We start from the raw sequence: 21,740 nt of genomic DNA on the forward strand, positions 1-21,740 counted from the left end.
TGTGAGACTTCCCACTTGAGAATCTCTTCCAGGTTTGTTTGACCATTAGAGGGTGCACTAGAGTGAGTCCGAAATAAACGGTTTATATGGAGAAATTGAGTTTATAAATATTCATTTCATTTTCATACTGAACAAGTTCTTATTTTCTCAACACAGACCAATGTCACATGTTTCAGTACCAAAATACATAATTTTCTGAAGAAAAACATATAAAATATATAGGTAAGTTTTCTTTCTTTTATTTATTTTAGCAAAAATACATTATACTTTCTAAAATTTAAGGAATATCCTGGCCAAGTCGATAGTACTGAAGTAATATTATACTTCAGTAACTATTATATAGTTTCACATTTTATATAGATAATATCATTTAGATATATTACACACAGAGCAATATATTCAGGATGATTTTAATGATTTTATTAATGCAATGTTTTTCTCGAAAATCTTACAGCACTTCATGCTTTCCTCTGCTAACAACTTTTGTGGAGAAGCGGCTTTCATTTTTTTCAGCAGGATTTGGAACACTGCCCACACTGACAAAAAGTACCAATTTGTATTATATTATATTCTAATTTTCTGAGACACTGATTTTTTGGGTTTTCTTTGGCTGTAAGCCATAATCATCAACAATAAAATAAATAAATGCTTAAAAGATTAGCCTACTCTGTGTGTAATACATCTATATAATATATGCGATTAACTGAAATAAAGTAACTTTTCAATTACATTCATTTTTTTAAGAATAAAGCTGAGAAAGAAATAATAAAGGAATAAAACTCTGAATTAAAGCATTAGCTTTAGCATTAGCGCTGTTAACCACAGTAACTGCATCACTTCCGCCTGGAAGCGGAAGAGCGTTTGTTTATGTACTGCAGCAGCTGCAGGAGTTCAGAGCGTGAGTTTAATCACAGTTGAGAGAATGTTCAGATAATTACAGAGAGAAATACATTTATTACCTTCAACTGCAGAACCGCGGCCTGTAGAACTCTAACCCGAACCGAACCGCGGGCTGTAGAACTGTAGCTGTGTGAGTGAGTGTTGTTTACGGGTTTAGTATAGTCAGTGTTGAGGATCGGTGGTAATATTAATGTGAATAATAGAGACTCTGTGGGTGAGAGGAGACTCTACAGGGTTTATTTGTGGAAATTCAGAGTCTGTGAAGGTCTGCGTTTGTAGAATAGGAGATTTGGATTAATTTTTCGGACAGAGATTAATAACAGTCCTGAACTATTTATTAATTTCAGTAGAGAGTCTCCACCCAGAACAGAGTGAAACCAACCTTTAGTCTAAAGTGAACTGAAAGTGAATTTAAGCACAGTGAGGAAGAGGAACTGCTCATACAGCTGCTTTCATTTCTATTATCTCTTTTTATATAAAAGTTTTGTTTATTACTGTCACTGACTAAACCAATAACTGATTAAACCAATCCCTGATTAAATATCTTATCAATAACAGAGTGATGGCGATGCTGAGCAGTAAAAGTGATCAGGAGATCGGCTGGATGTTGGACGATTACGGGATAAAACATGGTCCTGTAGTCGGTAAGCTTTTATTATTAATAATATTTATTTATTTGTTATTATTAATGAATAAAACATTATTATAGTGATCTAGTTTAGTATCCCTCTCACACCATTGTGTATAAATTAACGAAAAGTGTACAGAGTATATTATTATGTGATTGCAAACAGTATGAATTTTGTGGTTGTGTGGTGTGTATTATGGAAAAAAAATACAGTGTGAATTTAGGGGTGGTGTGTGGTGTGTTATGGGGTAGCAAACAGTATGAGTTAAGGGGTAGCATACAGTATAAATTTAGGGGTAGTGTGCAGTATGTTTTATAAGGTAGCATACAGTATGAATTTAGGGGCAGTGTGCAGTATATATTAAGGGGTAGCATACAGTATGAATTTGGGGTAGCGTGCAGTAGTATGTATTAAGGGGTAGCATACCGTATGAATTTAGTGGTGGTGTGCAGTATGTATTAGGGGGTAGCATACAGTATGAATTTAGGGGTAGTGTGCAGTATATATTAAGGGGTAGCATACAGTATGAATTTGGGGTAGCGTGCAGTAGTATGTATTAAGGGGTAGCATACCGTATGAATTTAGTGGTGGTGTGCAGTATGTATTAGGGGGTAGCATACAGTATGAATTTAGGGGTAGTGTGCAGTATATATTAAGGGGTAGCATACAGTATGAATTTGGGGTAGCGTGCAGTAGTATGTATTAAGGGGTAGCATACCGTATGAATTTAGTGGTGGTGTGCAGTATGTATTAGGGGGTAGCATACAGTATGAATTTAGGGGTAGTGTTCAGTATGTTTTAAGGGGAAGCATACAGTATGAATTTAGGGGTAGTGTTCAGTATGTTTTAACGGGAAGCATACAGTATGAATTTAGGAGTAGTGTTCAGTATGTTTTAACGGGAAGCATACAGTATGAATTTAGGGGTAGTGTTCAGTATGTTTTAACGGGAAGCATACAGTATGAATTTAGGAGTAGTGTTCAGTATGTTTTAAGGGGAAGCATACAGAATGAATTTAGGAGTAGTGTGCAGTATGTATTAAGAGGTAGCATACAATATGAATTCAGTGGTAGTGTGCAGTATGTTTTAAGGGGTAGCATACAATATAAATTTAGGGGTAGTGTGCAGTATGTTTTATAAGGTAGCATACAGTATGAATTTAGGGGTAGTGTGCAGTATATATTAAGGGGTAGCATACAGTATGAATTTAGGGTAGTGTGCAGTATGTTTTAAGGGGTAGCATACAGTATGAATTTAGGAGTAGTGTGCAGTATGTATTAAGAGGTAGCATACAATATGAATTCAGTGGTAGTGTGCAGTATATATTAAGGGGTAGCATACAGTATGAAATTAGGGGTAGTGTGCAGTATGTTTTAAGGGATAGCATACAGTATGAATTTAGGGGTAGTGTGCAGTATGTTTTATAAGGTAGCATACAGTATGAATTTAGGGGTAGTGTTCAGTATGTTTTAAGAGGAAGCATACAGTATTAATTTAGGAGTAGCGTGCAGTATGTATTATAGCATACAATATGAATTTAGTGGTAGTGTGCAGTATGTTTTAAGGGGTAGCATACAGTATGAATTTAGGGGTAGTGTGCAGTATGTTTTAAGGGGTAGCATACAATATGAATTTAGTGGTAGTGTGCAGTATGTATTAAGGGGTAGCATACAGTATACATTTAGTGGTAGTATGCAGTATGTTTTAAGGGGTAGCATACAGTATAAATTTGGGGGTAGTGTTCAGTATGTATTAAGAGGCAGCATACAGTATGAATTTAAAGGTAGTGTGCGATGTGTTATTGTGTAGTGTACAGTATGAATTAAAGGGTAAATTGTAGGGTGTACAATGGAGTAGCCTGCTGGGTGTATTAATGGCGTAACGTACAGTATGAATCAGTGCTGGATAAAAGGAAAAGATTATAACAGTTTTTAATGTGACGGTCTGTCAGAAACGACCAGGACTCTGTATGAGAAGAAGCTGAGAGAAGCCATGGCTAAAGAGAGAAAAGTCAAACGTCCATCAGAACGAACCTTTTACAGAGAAGGTAAAAAATATAATTTTATAAAATTACAGTTGTATAGTGTGTTTAATATCTTTTAATCCAGGCTTACCATTTAGCGCCAAGTTCTTTTAAAGCACCACAGACAACTGACTTTCTGTGTGTATGTGTGTGTTGTACACACTCTGGACTGATCAGATGGATCTTTAAGTGTTTATTGATCTACAGATGTATAATGACTGGTTTATAGAGGGTGAATTTGCTGTGATTTGTGTGTTTTAAATCCTGATCCACTGGATCAGATCAGGAGAACCCTAGTAAAAATGCTCTGAATCAGTTTTACACCTTTAATAACTGTCTGTCTCTCTTTCAGAGGAGAAAGACCCCTACGTTCATTATCGCCGACCGGTAAGTCAAACCTCTCACCTTTAATTCTACCAGTTCTCTTTTATCTAAGAGGTGATGAGGATGATCTCACTGTTTTCTGTGTTGGTACAGTTGAGGCAGGAGGGGTACGGAGGTGATTGGAGGTAATTACGTTTTAAGTTTCTGCTCCAGCTCCTGCTTTAATGCTCTTTGATGTAATGTCACTGAGCTGATACATTATTTCTGTTAATCAGGACAAACCCAGGTCTGAAGTCTGAATATGAGGAACTGGACACTGTTGATGAGTAAGTGTCCTGTTTAATATGTCACTAATAGTAATAACAATAAAAATAATAAAAATATTAGTAGTTGTAATACATAATAATGATAATGATCATAATGTTAGATCTGTGTCTTAACTGTAATTGATAAACTGATACGCAGATAAAAATAAATAAATGAATGAATAAATACATTTTAATATTAACGTGTTCCAGACCCACAGTCTTCAGGACACAAACCTCCTACAGAAACCTGACCCACCCCCCGATGCACAGATATGAGACCCAGCGTGAGCCCACTCCAGAGAAAAGCCCGGGCAGGGTCATCCCGCTCTGGCTGCAGATCCTGCTGTTCCTGATCGTGGTCTGTACCCTCGTATTCGTCTTCATGAATATGGAAGCTTCAGAGAACAGACCTTTCGGAAGACTGACGTAAAAAAAAATCCAGTGTTTTTTTTATTTTTTAAATCGCAGTTTTAAAGTTTACTACAGAAAAAGTTTTAAGGTTGGAGTTTTTCAGGAAGCTGAATGTGGATGTTTATAGTATTTGATCACTCTGATCAAACAGTTTTATTACACTGTATTAATTGGAGAAAAAAAACAAAAAAAAAACAAACACCAGCAGAAACAGACTGCATCATGTCAGTCTCTCTGTTTAGAGGAAGTTACGGCACAGGACGCACCTGCTGTTTGAGAGGCATCAGGAACTCTAAGGCCATTTTGGACTGCAGAAGCTCTGCTCTATTTCTCCCTGTTGTAAACACACACACACACACATACATGTACCAAACCTCGTATGATAAATCCTGCTTATATGGCCTGTTGTGCTCTGTTGTCGAACCAGCAACCCTTGGACCACTTTGAGAACCCTATTTTTCCCCATTTTGCAATGTTTCTGTCTCTTCTTGCTCTATGTGTCTATGTGATTTATCTAGATAATCTAGATAAATGCTTTCACACAGCAAACAAACCAGACCATCTGACTGACAAGTAACTCCTGTTGGGTGATGGATCAGAAGAAGCTGATTAAAATCTTGACACTCTGAAATGTTGTCGTGTGCTTAAACTTCACCTCTTCACTACAAACCAATAGTTCACTATATATGTGCTTCACTTTATATGTGCTTCAAATGCTTCAAAATACAGACAAACATGCACACACAAATATACGTGTTTAGTGAGGCTTTTAATGCCAAAAAGATCAGTTTGATCAAAAGTATCAAGAAGATGGAAAAAAAAAAAAAAAAACTTTAAAAATGATCTGACCATACAGCTCAATGTTTCTCTCCTGATCCTCCGTCAGATCCAGGGTCTGATCAGACAGGGTAAACAAATGTTGTTCAATCTGTCAATCATCACTGATTACAGACAAAGAAACACACAAACTCCCACAGTAACCCACCCCACCCTCACCCACCTCCACCATGGCAAATCCATCCAGCAAGCCAGCACATGATTGGTGTGTGTCTGTACGGGACTGAATCTGATCCAGATCAGTGGCAGTTTTTTAATTCTGTCATTTTTGGTTTAAATTAGTGAGAGAGTGTTGTACATGCACTTCATTATAAGAGGCATCCAATCCAATAATCCAATTACTGCAGAAAATCTGAGTTTCTCAGTAATCTAGTAATCATGTGCACGTGAACTTGTAAACATGCGAGTTTACTTAAATCAGGTAAAAATCAGATGTTTGCTTTGCAACCAGGAAATAAACTCAGAAAAAGACGTGACATAAGCATTAAGTAAATAGTGTGCCAGAGAACAAACCAGGACCAAACCTCACACACACTCTTTAGTATTAATATTATGCGATTTCTTAATAAACAGAAAGAATTATCCATGGCATCTTCTGCTGCCCTAAAGCTTTGTGACTGACAGCCACAGACCTAAATAATAAAGTGACTGGCCACAGACTGCTGTACGATTGGGATATCTCTAAATCATGAAGCCCTATTTGGGGTGAAGTCCCGCCCTTCAACAAAAAGAGCAAATCAGGAAGAGGTAAAGTTAATTAAAGGGACAGGCAGTAATCAGGTAGTAAGAAACAGCAGTTAAAGAGTGGAAGCTGCAGAAACCAGCATACAAATACCCCAGTCACTACAGACAGTGTTTATATTTTCATGAAAAGAAAACATAGACTAATTTAACTTTCTTAATTTAACATTCTAATCCGGACAGTGATCCGATCAGTCTCAAAATCCATGACATGATTTAATTTGTGAGATTTGTGATCAGTTACACCATCAGTTTTCAAATATGCACAGCCTTGAGATATTGGAGAAAACTTTGATTAAGAGTTATGAATAAACATGATCTGAGAGATCTGAAATAAAATCTGATTTCTTAATCAGATTTTAAAATGTTATTTACATGATTACTTGATTAAATCAGATTTAAACTGCAGTAATCAGATTATAAACACATTTTTAAAGTGCATGTTTTACAGGAGAAACTCGATGCTGTTTTAGTGTGTAAATCTTCAAGTCTGGATGCTGCACAGTGGTGGAGATGGTCTCCCTGCCTGTCTGTCTGGATATCACTGGATCTTTTTGTTCAAATCTCAACAATTTCATAAACAAACAGAAGTAGAAAAAATAAATAAATTACACAAAATAACAAAAACAGACATTAGTGTAAAATTAGTCTAAAACCCACGGTACTGAGATTACAGTCTGCTGAAGGTTTTTCTAATGGACTGGAAGAACCTGTCGTCAGGACGTCTTGATAGAACTTAGCCATCACACACATCAGTCACAGCACAGCGTCGACCCGGTCTGAGGACCCTCACAGTGACAGTGCGGATATGTCGAAGCTCCGCAGAGATCCTCCGCTCGCTGTCGGAGAATATCTGATTGGTCTTTGATGTAATTAAAGATGAGCTGAAGTGGTTATTGCTACTTGTTGGTTTCTGCCTCACTTTCAGCTTGGTCAGTCTGGAGCAGAAACCCGTCCAGGTCTACATTCGAATCCTGTAACGACATCAGAGCCTTAGAACAGATCCTCTGGTTCTTTTGCTCATTATGATAACAGGTGAAGAATCTCACCATCAATCACTCTGGCGTTATTTTATCGTCAGGGCGATGTACGTGTTGTCCACACCTGCAGAAATGAGAGAAGAACTTCCTAATTACAAATTCACAGTAACAGCAAGTTAATTTGTTGTCTAATCTGGTTAATCTGTGTCTCTTTGTCTTTACTGTGTAGAGAAAGATATTCATATGCTCTTTTTAATTTTTAATTTTTTTTATTCTTTTTCTTTTACTGTTCTCAACGACGTTTGGGTTTGAAATAGGGATGCAACGATGCATCATGTCATGATGGGGGGAGGGGTGAAGGGAAAGTCACAGCATTAATTTTGACGTCAGCCACCCAGCCTTTACAGTCCAAAAGAAGCAATAGATACTGGATTTTAATTTGAAACGCAGAAGAATTAAAGTCAAAATGGAAATACTTCACTAAAGATGCACAAATCTATTTAATGTAGTTTTCGCACTTAAAAATCCTTTAATTTTCCAAGATTTCCAAAAAAGTAAGTAAAAAAAACAATCAGAGATGAGTATGATCGGCCTGTGGCCTGCTGCTAGCCCCAGCTACCACTGCTGGAGCAGCATTAGCTGCTAAACGCTAGCTCTTTCGCTCAGCTTAGACACCTTATACAGTGATGCTTTCACTCTAGATCACTCACAAAAATAAGCGATTAATTAGGAAATTAAAAAGCACAGTAGTTTGTGCTGTTACTAATAATAAATTGTACTTATAAATACAAATATTTATACATTAAGTATTTATATAAAATGCAAAAAATACACTGTCCAGCCTACTTAACAAACTAAAAAACCGAATGGCAGAAGATTGTACAAATCTGTTCAATTTAAATGTAAAGAAACCTGGGTTACCTTTATGATTTTTATTTTCAATCTGTGGTAAATTGATAAATGAGTCATTAGATTAATTGGTAGTGGAGACTTTCTGCATATGGCTTCCAGTGACGGTCTGGTAGAGAGAGGTGTATATACTCACAGGTTCTAGACTCGCGTTCCAGTTCTGTGGGCTTCTTCGCTCTCTTACAGTAAACTTTAGCCACAATCAGGATGGCACAGGTTGCCGTGACAAAGGTCAGGCCGGACACCAGCAGGCTGATGAGAACAGGGCTCAGAACCGGATCGGCTCCTGAGAAACAAGATAATCTTTCAGAGGCTACGATCACAATACAGCATCTCAGTATTCCTGTATCTGTCCATTAAAAAGGCACACTTCTATGCTTAGTTTCAGTCTAATACATCTGTCAAAAAGTATGCGGTTTTACTATTTCAGATTTGTGTTATTATTTTGAGATTATTTATTGATAGTTTACTGAAACAAGTAGCCAAGTTTCTGAAATTATACCCTTCTACCGCAGTACAAAGTTATATTAAAATTGCTGGTTATCACAGCAATCTCTGTTAATACGTAGCTACACAGCTTATACAATATTCTGTAAAATATCCAGCCCAACAAACCCTCTACCTATTAAACACTTTAAAACACAAAACACACACTCTGAATTAATAATGTTTGTTGTGTTTAAGTTCGGCTGAGTTTTGTTATCCATGGTAGTGCAACTGAACTTATTCCGTAAATAGTTTTTATTTCACGCCGACATGCTGTGTGAGTGATACTGTATGGAGTGGCTGTAAATAAATAAATTAAATTTATTACAAACAATTCCCCCTATTTGTCAGTCTTTGATATTTTAATTTAGATTTTTTTTGTATTCAATTTTGTTTTCAAGTATTAATTTTTATTTAGTTCTCGTCACATTTGCATCATGAAAAATAGGTAGTCAACAAATATTTTTCTTCGTAGTTTTCTTTAATGTTATTAATACTGATTGGGAGCCAGAATTCAGCACAAAACTTGTGCTGATCAATGAAGACAGGACTAAGCACATGAATACAGGCAAAAACGTGCACGGAATCTGATTCATTGTTTAAAAAAATCAGATTTAAGTAATTTCAGTCTGGAACTGCGACTAGACTCTTTATTAGATCCTTTAAATGTGTACCTCGGACGTTGATGGCGAGCGGCTGACTCTCTCTGGAGACGAAAGTGCGTCCGCCGAACTGGACCTTATAGAGGCAGCAGTAGTAGCCTTCATTGGAGGCCTGCGCATTAGGGAAGCTAAAGGTGACGAAGGGCGTGAGGGCAGGCAGAGAATGGCGCACGGTTCCGTTGGGTCGGATCAGACGGAGCTGAAATGATCCCCCGGGGTACTGTGGCTGAGTGGAACAGGTCACGTTAAAACTCTGCCCTCGGTTGACCCACCCTGGCCGCGCTGTTGGAGATGCGTTGTACCAGATCTGAGGCGTGTGGATCTCCACTGTGGGGGAAAAGACACAAACCAGTTAAAAGGTGTTCCAGTTCCAGCACAGCAGCAGCACCTCAACTAGAAACTACAGTCTGATTGTTGTGGTCTGATTGGACACTGGGTCTTACCACAAGATGGCTTAAAACACTTTACCCACTGCCCTATAGAAATATCAGAGCCTACTTTTGGATAGTGTACCTTTAGGTGAGAGATCACCAACTGCTAAACATCTCTCTAAAGATGACAGATTTTAATATTTGGTGCATCACTGGACTTAGAGAACACTAAGGTGTGAGAAACTCAATATGTGCAGGATATCATGCAGCCTCATGTGTTGCCTCCTGGCAGGGCTACAAAACTTTCATTTTTCAGCACAGCAGGTGCTGTTTCCCTGGAACCCAGAACCAGTATGCCTCCATGTCCATCCGTGTCTCATCTTGTATCAAGGCTAAAGGTGCCCAACAGGGTATTAGAGCCTACTTTCAATTACAGTACAGTGTTCCCCAATAAACCTATCCTTTCACTCTATTAAGGAACATAAAATGACACTCAAAGCTCCAGCATTTATTGATTAACTTACTGGAAACTGAAGGTTCAATGAGCTTTACTTACAGACAGTAATGTTGATGATGTTGCTGGATGGCGAGTTGCCAGGGTTACCCTGGAGGCGGTAGAGGCAGCTGTAGCTGCCCTGGTGAGAGGTTTCCAGGTCAGACAGGGTCAGCTCCACTCGCGTCTGTCTGAAATCTGCCCGCTGCGTCACCAGAGGAGTGTCCACACCACTCTTATACAGGTAGAAATCAATAGGGTGCCGCCAGTAGGGGGCAGTGCAGGTGAAGAGGACAGCCTCTCCAGCTGAATACGCAGAGAAGGGGGACTGCATGGTCAGGGTGGGCGCAGGAAGTTTATCTGCAGAATAAAATGTAAGGTCACTGATTAGAGTTCAGTCCTGTTAAGACTGTTAACAAAGTGAGTCTTTCATACTGTATATTATCTTTATATCTTCAGAACTCCAGTGCTAATTGTTGGGATATAAGCTTCCTTTCCTTTCTAGCAACATAAGCCTCATAGCTCCAGTGCTAATTGGATCATAGATTCAGCACTAATTAGTGGGATATAAGCATCTATTGCTTGTCTCTCACCTGTGCACTCCACTCCTGCATCTTCGTTGTGTAAACACACTCCATCGTTGGTGGTGCGCTCGCACAGGTCCAGTGTGAACTCGTCCCCTGAGCACCCGACGTTCCTCCACCACACCTCCCCGATGGATCGGCTGTAGTGTGCCCCCGGCCGTGTGGTGAAGGCGAAGCCACAGTCCAGCTCTCTGCACACCACTGCTGCATCCCGCAGATCCCACCCCTGAGAACACACTGTGCCCCACCGCTCACCTATAAACACCTCCACACGGCCAGAGCAGCGGGACCCCTCCACACTGCCCAGCCTCACCCGCAACTCATCTAGAGACAGAGACAGAGATAGAGAGAGAGAGAGCGCGAGAGAGGGAGAAAGAGACAGAGAGAGGTTACTACACAATCCAGCATTGAAGATCACACTAATAACAGATTACACTAATTCTAGAGTTTGAAGTGGAAAGAACTCTGGTGTAAAATTGACTTTGGGTGTAGTAAAACATGATAAAGAGTACTAACCTCTGTTGAATAGCACACCTCCGCTCTCCTACACCTTTCAGCGATCCAGTAATTTTGTACGGTTTCTCCAAACATGCTTTAGAATGGATGATATGGGGCATATTTTTAGGTTAGGTTATGCTATGGGTTGTGCACAGTGGTTTTAATAAGCTTCTTGCGCACTTTCAAAGTTATTAATGCCTCCTTTAAAATGTCAGAGCTCTCCGGATTCTAACAATAAGGTGTGGAGCTACTTTGAGCCTGAATAACGGTGTAAAAAGTGATTTATCTGCAGGGGCAAAATATGTTTGGAGAAACTGCACAAAATTACTGGATCTCAGAAAGCTGTGGGAGAGTGGAGGTGGACTATTTTCATGTTTTACTACAAAGCACCTGATCTTTTCTGTATAGCTGCAACAGAACTGCTGTAGGAGAGCAGGCAGGTTCTGCATCACATGTTCACTACACAAAGAATCTACTGGAGAACAGTGATGGAAAGGGAAACTGGAACAGCATTTGGTTTCATATCTCTGACCTGTCCTCTATTAGTGCTGTTGTGTTGGTTGTGTACAGTGATCAACTTACCGAACCCCAGAACGTTCCAGACAGAGACTTGTCCGACTGTTCAAAAAGAAAAAAGAAGATACAAACTGTTATGCATCAAAATAAATATTGGACTAGTATATTCTTCAAATTAATAATATACTTATTAATCTCCAAGAATATCATGAACATTACATAGATATTTTTAGCAACACCAGAAATTCATGCATTAGATGACAGTGTACAAAGAACTACCAGAAGGTACGGTGTGTATAAAAACAGTGTTGTATTAATAAACCAACTGTGCACTTTCAAAGATCTCATTGCCTTATTTTATTTTATTTTTACCCCCAAAAAATTAAGAAAAGCAACAAGAGATTAACAATTTAGAACTGACAGTATCTATTTCAAATTGAAAGATCTCTTGCAAGGCTTTGTGTATCCTCTTCCAGTAATTTAATACTGGGGCAGTGCCAAAAAATATATGGTAATGGATAGCATTTAGATTTCCATAGTTTCTCCAGCACACTGGGGGGTTTTTATCATACAATTGGGTATAAAACTTCATTGTTTCATTTTTGTTCCATTTACTTTGGTGAGAAAGATACTGATCTGTTTTTCAGTCTTTAGTTTTTCATTTCTCCCTTTCACTAACAAAATAAAAAAAAGTGATCTAAATTATTTTTAATGATTTTTCAATTTGTGTATCTTGTAACAGTAATCTGATAGTATAAAGGAACTTACTTTTGTTACAAAATGTAAAAATCTAAAAATTAAGAAAGATTTTTTATTTTCCCTGAAATTCTAAAGTTATATATATATATATAAACTTCTTCTATACTACACTATATGGTAAAAATGAAAAAGATAAGTAAATAAGTAAGTTATGTTAGCGAAACGCAGAAATGAAAAACTAAAGATAGGAAAACCAGATCAGTTTCTTCTAAAAAATTAAATAATGAAGTTTTATACCAATTGTTAATGAAAATTTTAGCCTGAAATGGTATGAAAATTAAACTGATAAATTTTACACTGACCAATAACCTGTATTACCACACAAAGTTTTAAAGATATTTAGAGCTGAGAAATCTCCTATAAAACAGAAGATCTCTGAGTCTGAGATAAAAACAGGAGCAGTGTTAAATGATCGAATTTGATGAAGGAGAGCAGGCTGAGTTAACGCTACTGACCCAGCAGAGCTGTGAGCAGCACAATCATCTCCATCTCTGATCCATAAATTAGCGGGTTTAAGGTGTGAAACCCACAGGACCGCAGAACTGACCGGTCCAAACCTCCAGCCCGGACCCGAACCTCGCCCCGATCTTCTCTAATAATACAACATCTCCGACCTTCCCGAGCTGCGGCATATTAGCTAGCTAGGTTAGCTAGCCAGCATGCTAAGCTCTGCTGCTCTGAAGAGATGCAGTGAAAGCTTAAGCTAAGCTAACCTAGCTAGCCTGTGTGCTAACTTTACCTCAGCTCTGAGGTAAAACAAAAACTCAAACAGCGAAAATATCGATTATTATCCCACAACACAAACTATCCGTCCCGCACAGCCTCCAGCAGCTCGGGGATATCAGATATAATCGATATTAAACCTGATTACAGGTGTAGTTAAATATTCTCACAGGCAGGTTTAGCGGCTAGCAAAACTAATCTGAGGGAAAAGCTCTAAAAAAAGCGCCTCAGTCTTAAAGCTGTACTCTCCCTCTAATCCACACCTGTGTGTGTGTGTGTGTGTGTGTGTGTGTGTGTGTGTGTGTGTGGGCATTGTGTTCCTAAAATACTTCCACGATATTTTAGGGTATTTTTGCTATAAAAATATTTTTGGCGATATGATTTTTACTAATTTACTAATTAATACTAATTTTTTACTTACATTATACTAATTAATTTTAAGAATATATTACTGGGAAAAAAATATTAAGAGAATTTTAGAGTTTTATACATTTGAAGCAAAAACATTAATACTAACTTTACCTTAACATTTTATTTTATATTTAAAAAAAAAATACTAAAATAGTGTAACAAAATGAAAAAAAAAAACATAAATAATGTAACAACAAACTAATTCAGTCACAGCTGAATTTTTAGTACTTGCATAAAAAAACGTTTTCATAATGTTAATAATTGTCTAGAAATGTGAGAAACGTTATAATTATGTTGCGATACAATTTTTTTTTGACATTTTAATGTCACATGTTACATAATAACCTTTCCAAAACCTTTTTAAAACGACCAGTAGGGTAAAGTGTGCCATATTGCAATATATCATGATTCAGTTATACTGTGATATCAGCTGTATTTTGTTTTGAAAGCAGTCTACTCTGTATTTGTTTTGCTTTTTAAGCTTTAAAAGTTTTTACTGTAAAATATATTAATCCTAACACACACCTTCTGTTTTGAAAGGGCTGCTGAATCTTACTCAGCCTGCAGGTGGCGCCAAAACACCAGCCTTTCAGCTTTCAGTCAGTAAAGCAGGTAAATGCGTATGAAACAAAAATAATTGGATTACAAATAACTAAAGAAAATGCCACAATAATAATAATAATAATAATAATAATAATAATAATTTTTATCCTCCATATTTATATTGTTATGTCTGTTAGACCCTACACCAAAAAGTTAGGTTTATTAGTGAAGGCTGTGGTTCTACATGGATTAATGACAACTAAAACAACTATTTCAACGTCTGACTGGTTCTTTGCCTTATTATAATTTTTTTTACTAATAAAAAGTAAACAAACAAAATAAATAATTCTAGTATAATGTGGTGGAACTTGGACACATAACATATATTGAACTTTCTCCGACCCAATCCCAGAATGTTCTGACTTAGGCTCAGAAACTTTTACGTAAATACAGAATATACACTCATAAATACTCCACTGTAATTGTAAAGTGCATTTACACTTTTCTTACTTTATGTTTATTTGGATATAGTATTCTAATGTTATCTAGAGGTTATTACAGGTAGACACTCACTGGTCACTGACTTTATGTTTATTTGGGTTTAGTGTTATAATGTTATGTAGAGTTAATTACAAGTAGACACTCTCACTGGTCACTGACTTTATGTTTATTTGGGTTCAGTATTCTAGTGTTATATAAAGTTAATTACAGGAAGACACTCTAACTGACCACTGACTTTATGTTTATTTGCGTTTAGTATCATAATGTTATATAGAGTTAGGTACAGGTAGATACTCTTACTGATCACTTAATTTATTCTTGTTTGGGTTTATTGTTATTGTTTTATTGTTTTATATGTTATATAAAAATAATTACAGGTAGACACTCACTGACCACTGACTTGATGTTTATTTGGGTTTATTATAATGTTATATAGAGTTAATTACAGGTAGACACTCTCACTGACCAGTGACTTTATTTATACATCACTAGCAGGATTTTTAAGTTAATTGAAGGTAAGTGGATTATCACAGTGTTAGCCACTGTGAGACTGGAAGTGTGTGAGGGGTGTGTGTGAGTGTGTAAGTAATCCCGTTGCTCTGTTTAGGGAGGGTGAGTGTCCGTACCCGGAGCGCGCAGGTCGGTCATGGGAAGCGCGTGCACGCGCACTACCAGCACAATAAACCCAACAGGTGTGTGTATGGGTGTGTGTGAGTGTGTGTGTGTATGGGAGTGTGTGTGTTTGTAGGCAGCCCCGGGTCCAGCAGTGGGGTCAGCGGGGCGCTGTGGGAGCTGTAGCCGGACTTGGAGCCTCACAGCCCGGCCAACTGCCCCTAGGAGCCCCGGCAGGTTAGCGCGGATAGTTGGCGGAGACTCCTTTAGCAGCACCGGGAAGAAGACGGCGAACATGCCGGTCAGAAACGGCTCCATGATGGAAATACATGAGGAATATGTGAAGATAAAGGCTCATTACGGAGGGTATGTTTACTTTTAACTTGTTTAAAAAGCTTAAGTTTGCTTTTTATTTCTAACTCTCCAGTCCACCTTAAATGGTGCAGCATAACACTATAACCCCCGAAGCGTCTGAACGTAAACTGATGCACTATTTAAGGTGGAACGGGGAGTTCCAAAAAAAAAAAGTTTTCAACTTTTTTTTTTTAGCTAAATTTAATATAACGTAATAGTGTTAATTACTGACTGTAGATTAAAATAGACAGGTTGTAATATTTATTTGAACCAGTTAAATAAGCTCATCTGTAGTTTACTGGATAAACTGAACACTTCTTTTCTGAACTCTACAGCTAGCCTGCTAACTCTGTTATCTTTTCTTCCTCCCTTCCCTTTTAAAAGCTGAACTTATCTCCTCTTATCTTCTTGAGAAACACTTCATTTAAGCTCCAGCTCTCTCTGCTTGCTTTACTCAGCCTTAGGCCCAGTGCCTGCCTAATGAAACAGAACCGGTTGCCAGGTCTGTCTCCTTCCAGTTCAGAGGCTTAACTGTTAATTTATTTATTTACACCTTCAGAGCTCTCCTGTAATGATCTGAGCAACTTTTCCTGAAGTTAGTCATTAAGACAGATTGTTACCTAACTCCATCACTGGTCATGTGGGGGAGCCTGTCATGGAGAAATTTCACAGGGGTGTGTTATTTAATAGGGCAATGCCATACATATCTAATCACTATAATTTTTTACTTTTTATTTCCTGTCATGGAGGCGTCCACCCTGTTATGACAAACTGCGGGATAGACGATTTTAGTTAAAATTGCTAGAGCTGAAACCGAGCTGTTAAACTGTTCATAGTGACCTTGTTTTGTTTTAAAGATAATTTTGATCTCAAAAATAGTTTATAAAAATTACCATGATATGTAGGGAGACAATATGAGAGTTATTAAGTGAAATAAATCTTATTAATTGCTGAACATGCAGCAGCAAGTGATTTCAGTACCTTGAAAATAAACAGTGTGAATGTTGTGATGCCACTGAGGTCAAATGCCTAAATAATTAAGAACATGTTTAAATAAAATAAGAAATACGTTATTTAACGACCTAAAAGAATTACTGTTTCAGCTCCACCCATTTTAAGTTAAAGAAGTGTTGCAGCATAGACTTCTTCATGGATGTAGTAGAGAGGTGAGTTAATTAGTGTATCTGCTTGTTTTGTTTGTAAAGTGGAGAGACATCACTGAAATATGGCGTTGGAAGAGGAACTGGGTTTGGGAGCTGAGGGCTAAAAGAGAAGTGCAGAGATAAGGGTTGAGTAGGAGTTCAGGGTTGAGGAGCAGTTCAAGAATGAGGAGATAATGGTTGAGGAACTCATGTTTGAAAAACTCAGTGGTGTGGAGGAGCAAAGGGGTTAGGAGCTCATTAAGGAGCTTATAGTTTAGGAGCCCAGGCCTCAGTTGGAGCTCAGGATTTGGAACTCAATATTAAAGGGGAGATCAGGATTGAATAAGAGCTCAGTGTTGAAGTGAACCTCAGGGTTGAGAAGCTCAGGGATGAGGAGGAGATCAGGGTAAAGGAGCTCAGGAGGGAAGAGCTCAGGGTTGAAAACTGAAAAATGAAGTGCTTAGCGTTAAAGAGGAGATCAGGGATGAGAAAGAAGGAGCTTAGGAGTGAGGAGCTTGGAAATGAGAAACTCAGGGTTGAGGAGTTGCTGAGGTTTGAGGAGATGCTCATGGCAGAGTAAGAGCTCAGGGTTAAGGAGATGCTCAGGGTTGAGGAGATGCTCAGGGTTAAGGAGGTGCTCAGGGTTGAGGAGATGCTCAGGGTTGAGGAGGTGCTCAGGGTTAACCAGGGTCTCAGCATTGAGGAGGAGCTCAGTGTTCAGGAACAGCTTAGGATTGAAGAAATCATGGGTGTGGAGGAGCTCAGGCTTCAGGAGGAGCTCAGGAGATAAAAACTGCGTGTGTGTGTGTGCCTGTGTGTTGCTGCCTCGTCTCACACACACTATAAGTCTGTCAGTTGCCTAGCAACCAGAACTGAACCCAGAAGATCCCAGAGAGTTCTCTCGCCTGTATATTTTGTCTAGTTGTGTGTGTTTAGTCTGTTTCACACTGTTAGACCGAGTTAAACCTATTTATTTAAACCAAGTTGATCAGAATTCAACTTTCAGAAGAGTGAAGTGAATCTAAATTAAAATGAGTTAAACCAAGCTAAACAGAGTTACGCTGAGTAAGAATTGAGTCACACTGAGTTAAAAGTTAAACTGAAATATTTATATTACCTTCTTCTTATATTTATCTTCACCTTCTTTACTTTTACTTTCTATACCTTGCTGAAACCACTGGCCAGTGATTGGAATCAAAGATGTTTGTAATAATAAAATAAAGTGCTCAGAGAGAGAAAGCACAAGGTGGGGTGTTTCTGATAAAGTGGCCAGGTGTGTGTAAAAGACTGTGTTGTTTGTCATATTCCAGTCTGATGTAAATTCCTGTGGAGCTGTAAAGTGTGTAATGATTAATCTAGGTGGGGGGGGGGAGGGGGAGGGCTGGTTTATGATATGATAGTAAAGTTATAAATACTCAGGAAATTCCTGGTTTGAGGCCGCAGAAAGGCCTCAGTATCAGGAGTCTGTAATTTATCTGTAATTTCTGTTTCGTTCTGTGGACTTTTAACCCTGTAGCTCCGTCTACTAAATTGCCAGAAATGTACTGATCACCTATGATCAATAACTGATCACCTATGATCAATAACTGATCACCTATGATCAATAACTGATCAACTGAGATCAGTAACTGACTAACTGACATAAAAAAATAACCAGATGACATTGATAACTGATCAGTTGCTATCAATTACTGATCACCTGTGGTCAATAACTGATCAGCTGCTATCAATAACTGATCAGCTGAGATCAGTAACTGACTAACTGAGTGTTACATTGGTAACTGATCAGCTGCTATCAATAACTGATCAGCTGATATCAGTAATTGACTAACTGACATCAAACAATAACCCAGTAACATTAATAATTGATCAGCTTCTATCAATAACTCCCTGCCTGGGTCATCCGTGACAAACTGATCAGCTGAGATCAGTAATGGACTAACTGACATCAAACAGTAACACAATGAAATTAAAAATTTATCAGCTGCTATCAATTACTGATCAGCTGATATCAATAATTGACTAACTGACATCAAACAATAACCAGATGTCATTAATAACTGATCAGCTGTTATCAATAACTGAACAGCTGATATCGGTAATTGACTAACTGATATCGAACAATAACCCAGTAACATTAATAACTGATCAGCTGTTATCAATAACTGATCAGCTGATATCAATAATTGACTAACTGACATCAAACAGTAACCAGATGTCATTAATAACTGATCAGCTGTTATCAATAACTGAACAGCTGATATCGGTAATTGACTAACTGATATCGAACAATAACCCAGTAACATTAATAACTGATCAGCTGTTATCAATAACTGATCAGCTGATATCAATAATTGACTAACTGACATCAAACAGTAACCCAGTAACATTAATAACTGATCAGCTGTTATCAATAACTGATCAGCTGATATCGGTAATTGACGAACTGACATCAAACAATAACCCAGTAACATTAATAATTGATCAGCTTCTATCAATAACTGAACAGCTGAGATCAGTAATTGACTAACTGACATCAAACAATAACCAGATGACATTAATAACTGATAAGTTACTGACCAGCCAAAATCAGTCAGTAAACTAGTGAAATTAATTACTGACCAGCTGACATAAAAAAATTACCTACTGACATCAGTAACTAACCAGCTGAGATCAATAACTGATCAGCTGACATCAATAACTGAGCAGCTGCAATCAGAATCCCATAACAACCTCATAGCAACATCCTACAAACCCCCTGCGACACCATATAAACCACATAGCAATCACATAACAGCCTATAGAAAACAACCTGTGAACCATAGCAACTACATCTCAGGAACCATCTGTGACACCATAGTAACCACCTAGTAACATCCTATAACAAGTCACGTGACACCTAAGCAGCCACTAAATAACCTATTAGCAACAGCATGGTAACTCCATATTGACCACTTATTGAAGAGGAAAAGAGCAGAGAACTGATTCAGCTGCTCTTTTTCTCTTCACTGTTTAAAGTGTGGAAATGTTTCAGTATGTGTGTGTCTGTGTGTTTGCGTGTGTGTGTGTGTGTATGTGTGTTTGTCTGTGTATGTGCAGCAGGGTGGGTCTACAGTGACTCAATAGCACATGTTTGTGTTTCCTAGAAAACATCTCAAACACACACTGACCTTTGGGTCTGCTCTTACACAAAACACACACACACACAAACACACACACACACAGGCAACTATGTACAGTGGCTCATTTACCACAGAGGTGTTTTATTATTGATGTAGAGTTTCATTATTATTAATGTTGTTTACAGTGCGCTGATGATGAACACTGTGATGTTTTGATAGTTTAGCGCTGTAATCCTGTAAATCACACAAACACACACTGCGTTGTGGTGGGTTGGAGGTAAGCGCATTAATCTCTCAGCACTGGGGTCCTGGAATTCCCTCCCTTTGTCCAGAAGGTGTCATATGTCAGATGCCAGATCACCTTTGGTCTTGATTACAGGAACTTTAACAGCACAATGTTAGGTTAATTACGTCCTGCAACCAGTGGTCCAACACTTTCTGAATGCACGCCATGTGCTGTTTCAACAGGACAATGCTTGTCCACATGGTGCTTCTATCTCAAGAGTTCCCTTAAAGACACAGATACTATACCATAGCCAGCTGCATCATTAGAATTAATTCTGATTGAAAATGTGTGGGATGCTATTGGACCCGCTATCAACACTCCTAAACCCCTACCACAAATCCTGCAGGAATTGTTTGAGAATATTTGAGCTGTACAGCATGGATTATCACAGGACATCGTTAGGAACCTCTACAACTTCATGCTGAGATGTCTGGCTTGTGTATGTGTAGCTCAATAAATATCGCCCTTGTCAGTCAAAATTTTTAATAATATACTTTTCTGGTATATTTTATCTTTCTTCTGAAAGATTGACATTATGATGGTAATGAGGATGATGATATTTGTGTTCGAAACCAAAACGTATTACAGTGTTTGAAGCAGCTGTGTGTGTGTGTGTGTGTGTGTGTGTGTGTGTTTTAGGAATGATGTGATAGATGACTGACCTTTACCAAGACGCTACCTGCTGTCAGACAAGCTGCCCAAAACACACACACACACACACAGCTACAAACAGCTTTGCTGGTTTACTGCATATATGAGTTGATTGATTGTAATGTATTAATAAAATGATTAATTTTGATTGATGTGGTTTATTATGATGTATATTTTTCTTTTTTTGTGATCATACTGCACATCCACTAGTCACTCTGTCACTCTTGATTTGCTTAGATTTCTTTCCCAATTTACACGCCCAACCCACTCATTAGGACTCCCTAATCACTAGTGATGCCTCATCACCAGGAAGGTAAAAACTAGCACATGCCTCCTCCGACACATGTGAAGTCAGACTCCGCCTCTTTTTTGAACTGCTGCTGAGGCAGCGTCACTCGGAGGAAAGCGCAGTGACTTGGTTTTAAATACATCAGCTTACAGACGCCTCGTGCTACGGACATCACCTTTTGGAGTGACGTGGGGAGACCAGAGAGAGCAAGGCCAGTTGTGCTCTCTCAGAGATCTGGCAGCTGATGGCAAGCTACATGAACAGGATTCGAACCAGCAATCTCCTAGTCATAGTGGCAGTGCTTAGTCCGCTGAAACAATTGAGTCCCAAATCGTGTTGATTTGCAGTGATAAAGATCAGTATGTTTCTGAGTAAGAGTGCAGGTTTGTGTGAGTGTGTGTGTGTGTGTGTGTGCAGGGAAAGAACAGTCCCTTCTTTTCTCTTTTAAACACTCTGTTCCCCTCTCTGATCCACTCTTCCATTGTTCTGCTGTTCCACAATTCTGCTGTTCTGCTTACTTGTGGGTTCCGTTCATTATCGGTTCCCCCAGACTCAATCAGACTGTAGTCATCAGGCTAGAACGGGTTATATTTATTTGTTTTATATATTATGTTTTATAATTAAATTCAAGGACGATTTGAAGACAAAAAATTAAGCACAGAAGAAAGTAGCAGA

General features: G+C 38.3%; 3 protein-coding genes across 8 annotated transcripts in view; 2 read left to right on the forward strand and 1 right to left on the reverse strand.

Annotated features, from left to right (window-relative positions):
* Positions 1-803: 803 nt before the first annotated feature.
* Positions 804-4,794, forward strand: LOC103043983 (uncharacterized). Of its 3 annotated transcripts, none has more exons than XM_007236933.3 (7): positions 804-898; positions 1,459-1,544; positions 3,481-3,576; positions 3,905-3,939; positions 4,030-4,061; positions 4,152-4,202; positions 4,395-4,794. In XM_007236933.3, the coding sequence occupies exons 2-7, from the start codon at positions 1,463-1,465 to the stop codon at positions 4,612-4,614; spliced, it is 516 nt and encodes a 171-aa protein (XP_007236995.3). In that variant the 5' UTR covers positions 804-898; positions 1,459-1,462; the 3' UTR covers positions 4,615-4,794. The 3 variants fall into 3 exon arrangements, with proteins under 3 accessions (XP_007236995.3, XP_049341802.1, XP_049341803.1); XM_049485845.1 differs by having other exon boundaries at positions 877-1,030; XM_049485846.1 differs by lacking the exon at positions 804-898 and adding an exon at positions 899-1,034.
* Positions 4,795-5,350: 556 nt separating this feature from the next.
* si:ch211-150o23.3 (uncharacterized) lies at positions 5,351-13,425 on the reverse strand. Of its 2 annotated transcripts, XM_007236936.4 has the most exons (8): positions 12,887-13,425; positions 11,739-11,774; positions 10,668-10,982; positions 10,138-10,434; positions 9,223-9,537; positions 8,199-8,348; positions 7,223-7,277; positions 5,351-7,147 (listed from the first exon to the last, which is right to left on the reverse strand). In XM_007236936.4, exons 1-7 carry the CDS (start codon positions 12,918-12,920, stop codon positions 7,240-7,242), a joined length of 1,185 nt encoding a protein of 394 aa, XP_007236998.3. In that variant the 5' UTR covers positions 12,921-13,425; the 3' UTR covers positions 5,351-7,147; positions 7,223-7,239. The 2 variants fall into 2 exon arrangements, with proteins under 2 accessions (XP_007236998.3, XP_049341800.1); XM_049485843.1 differs by having other exon boundaries at positions 5,351-7,277.
* A 1,641-nt stretch (positions 13,426-15,066) lies between these two features.
* prkcz (protein kinase C, zeta) overlaps positions 15,067-21,740 on the forward strand; it is a 75,004-nt gene continuing 68,330 nt past the window's right edge. The window contains exon 1 of one of the 3 annotated variants that reach the window (XM_049485803.1): positions 15,067-15,587. In XM_049485803.1, coding sequence (XP_049341760.1) covers positions 15,517-15,587 — 71 coding nt within the window. In that variant the 5' untranslated portion in view covers positions 15,067-15,516. The remainder of the gene's footprint in view (positions 15,588-21,740) is intronic. The other 2 variants (XM_007236938.4, XM_049485802.1) reach the window with 2 other exon arrangements.

Source organism: Astyanax mexicanus, chromosome 12 (assembly GCF_023375975.1).
Source record: "Astyanax mexicanus isolate ESR-SI-001 chromosome 12, AstMex3_surface, whole genome shotgun sequence".
In the NCBI taxonomy this organism is placed as follows: domain Eukaryota; kingdom Metazoa; phylum Chordata; class Actinopteri; order Characiformes; family Acestrorhamphidae; genus Astyanax; species Astyanax mexicanus.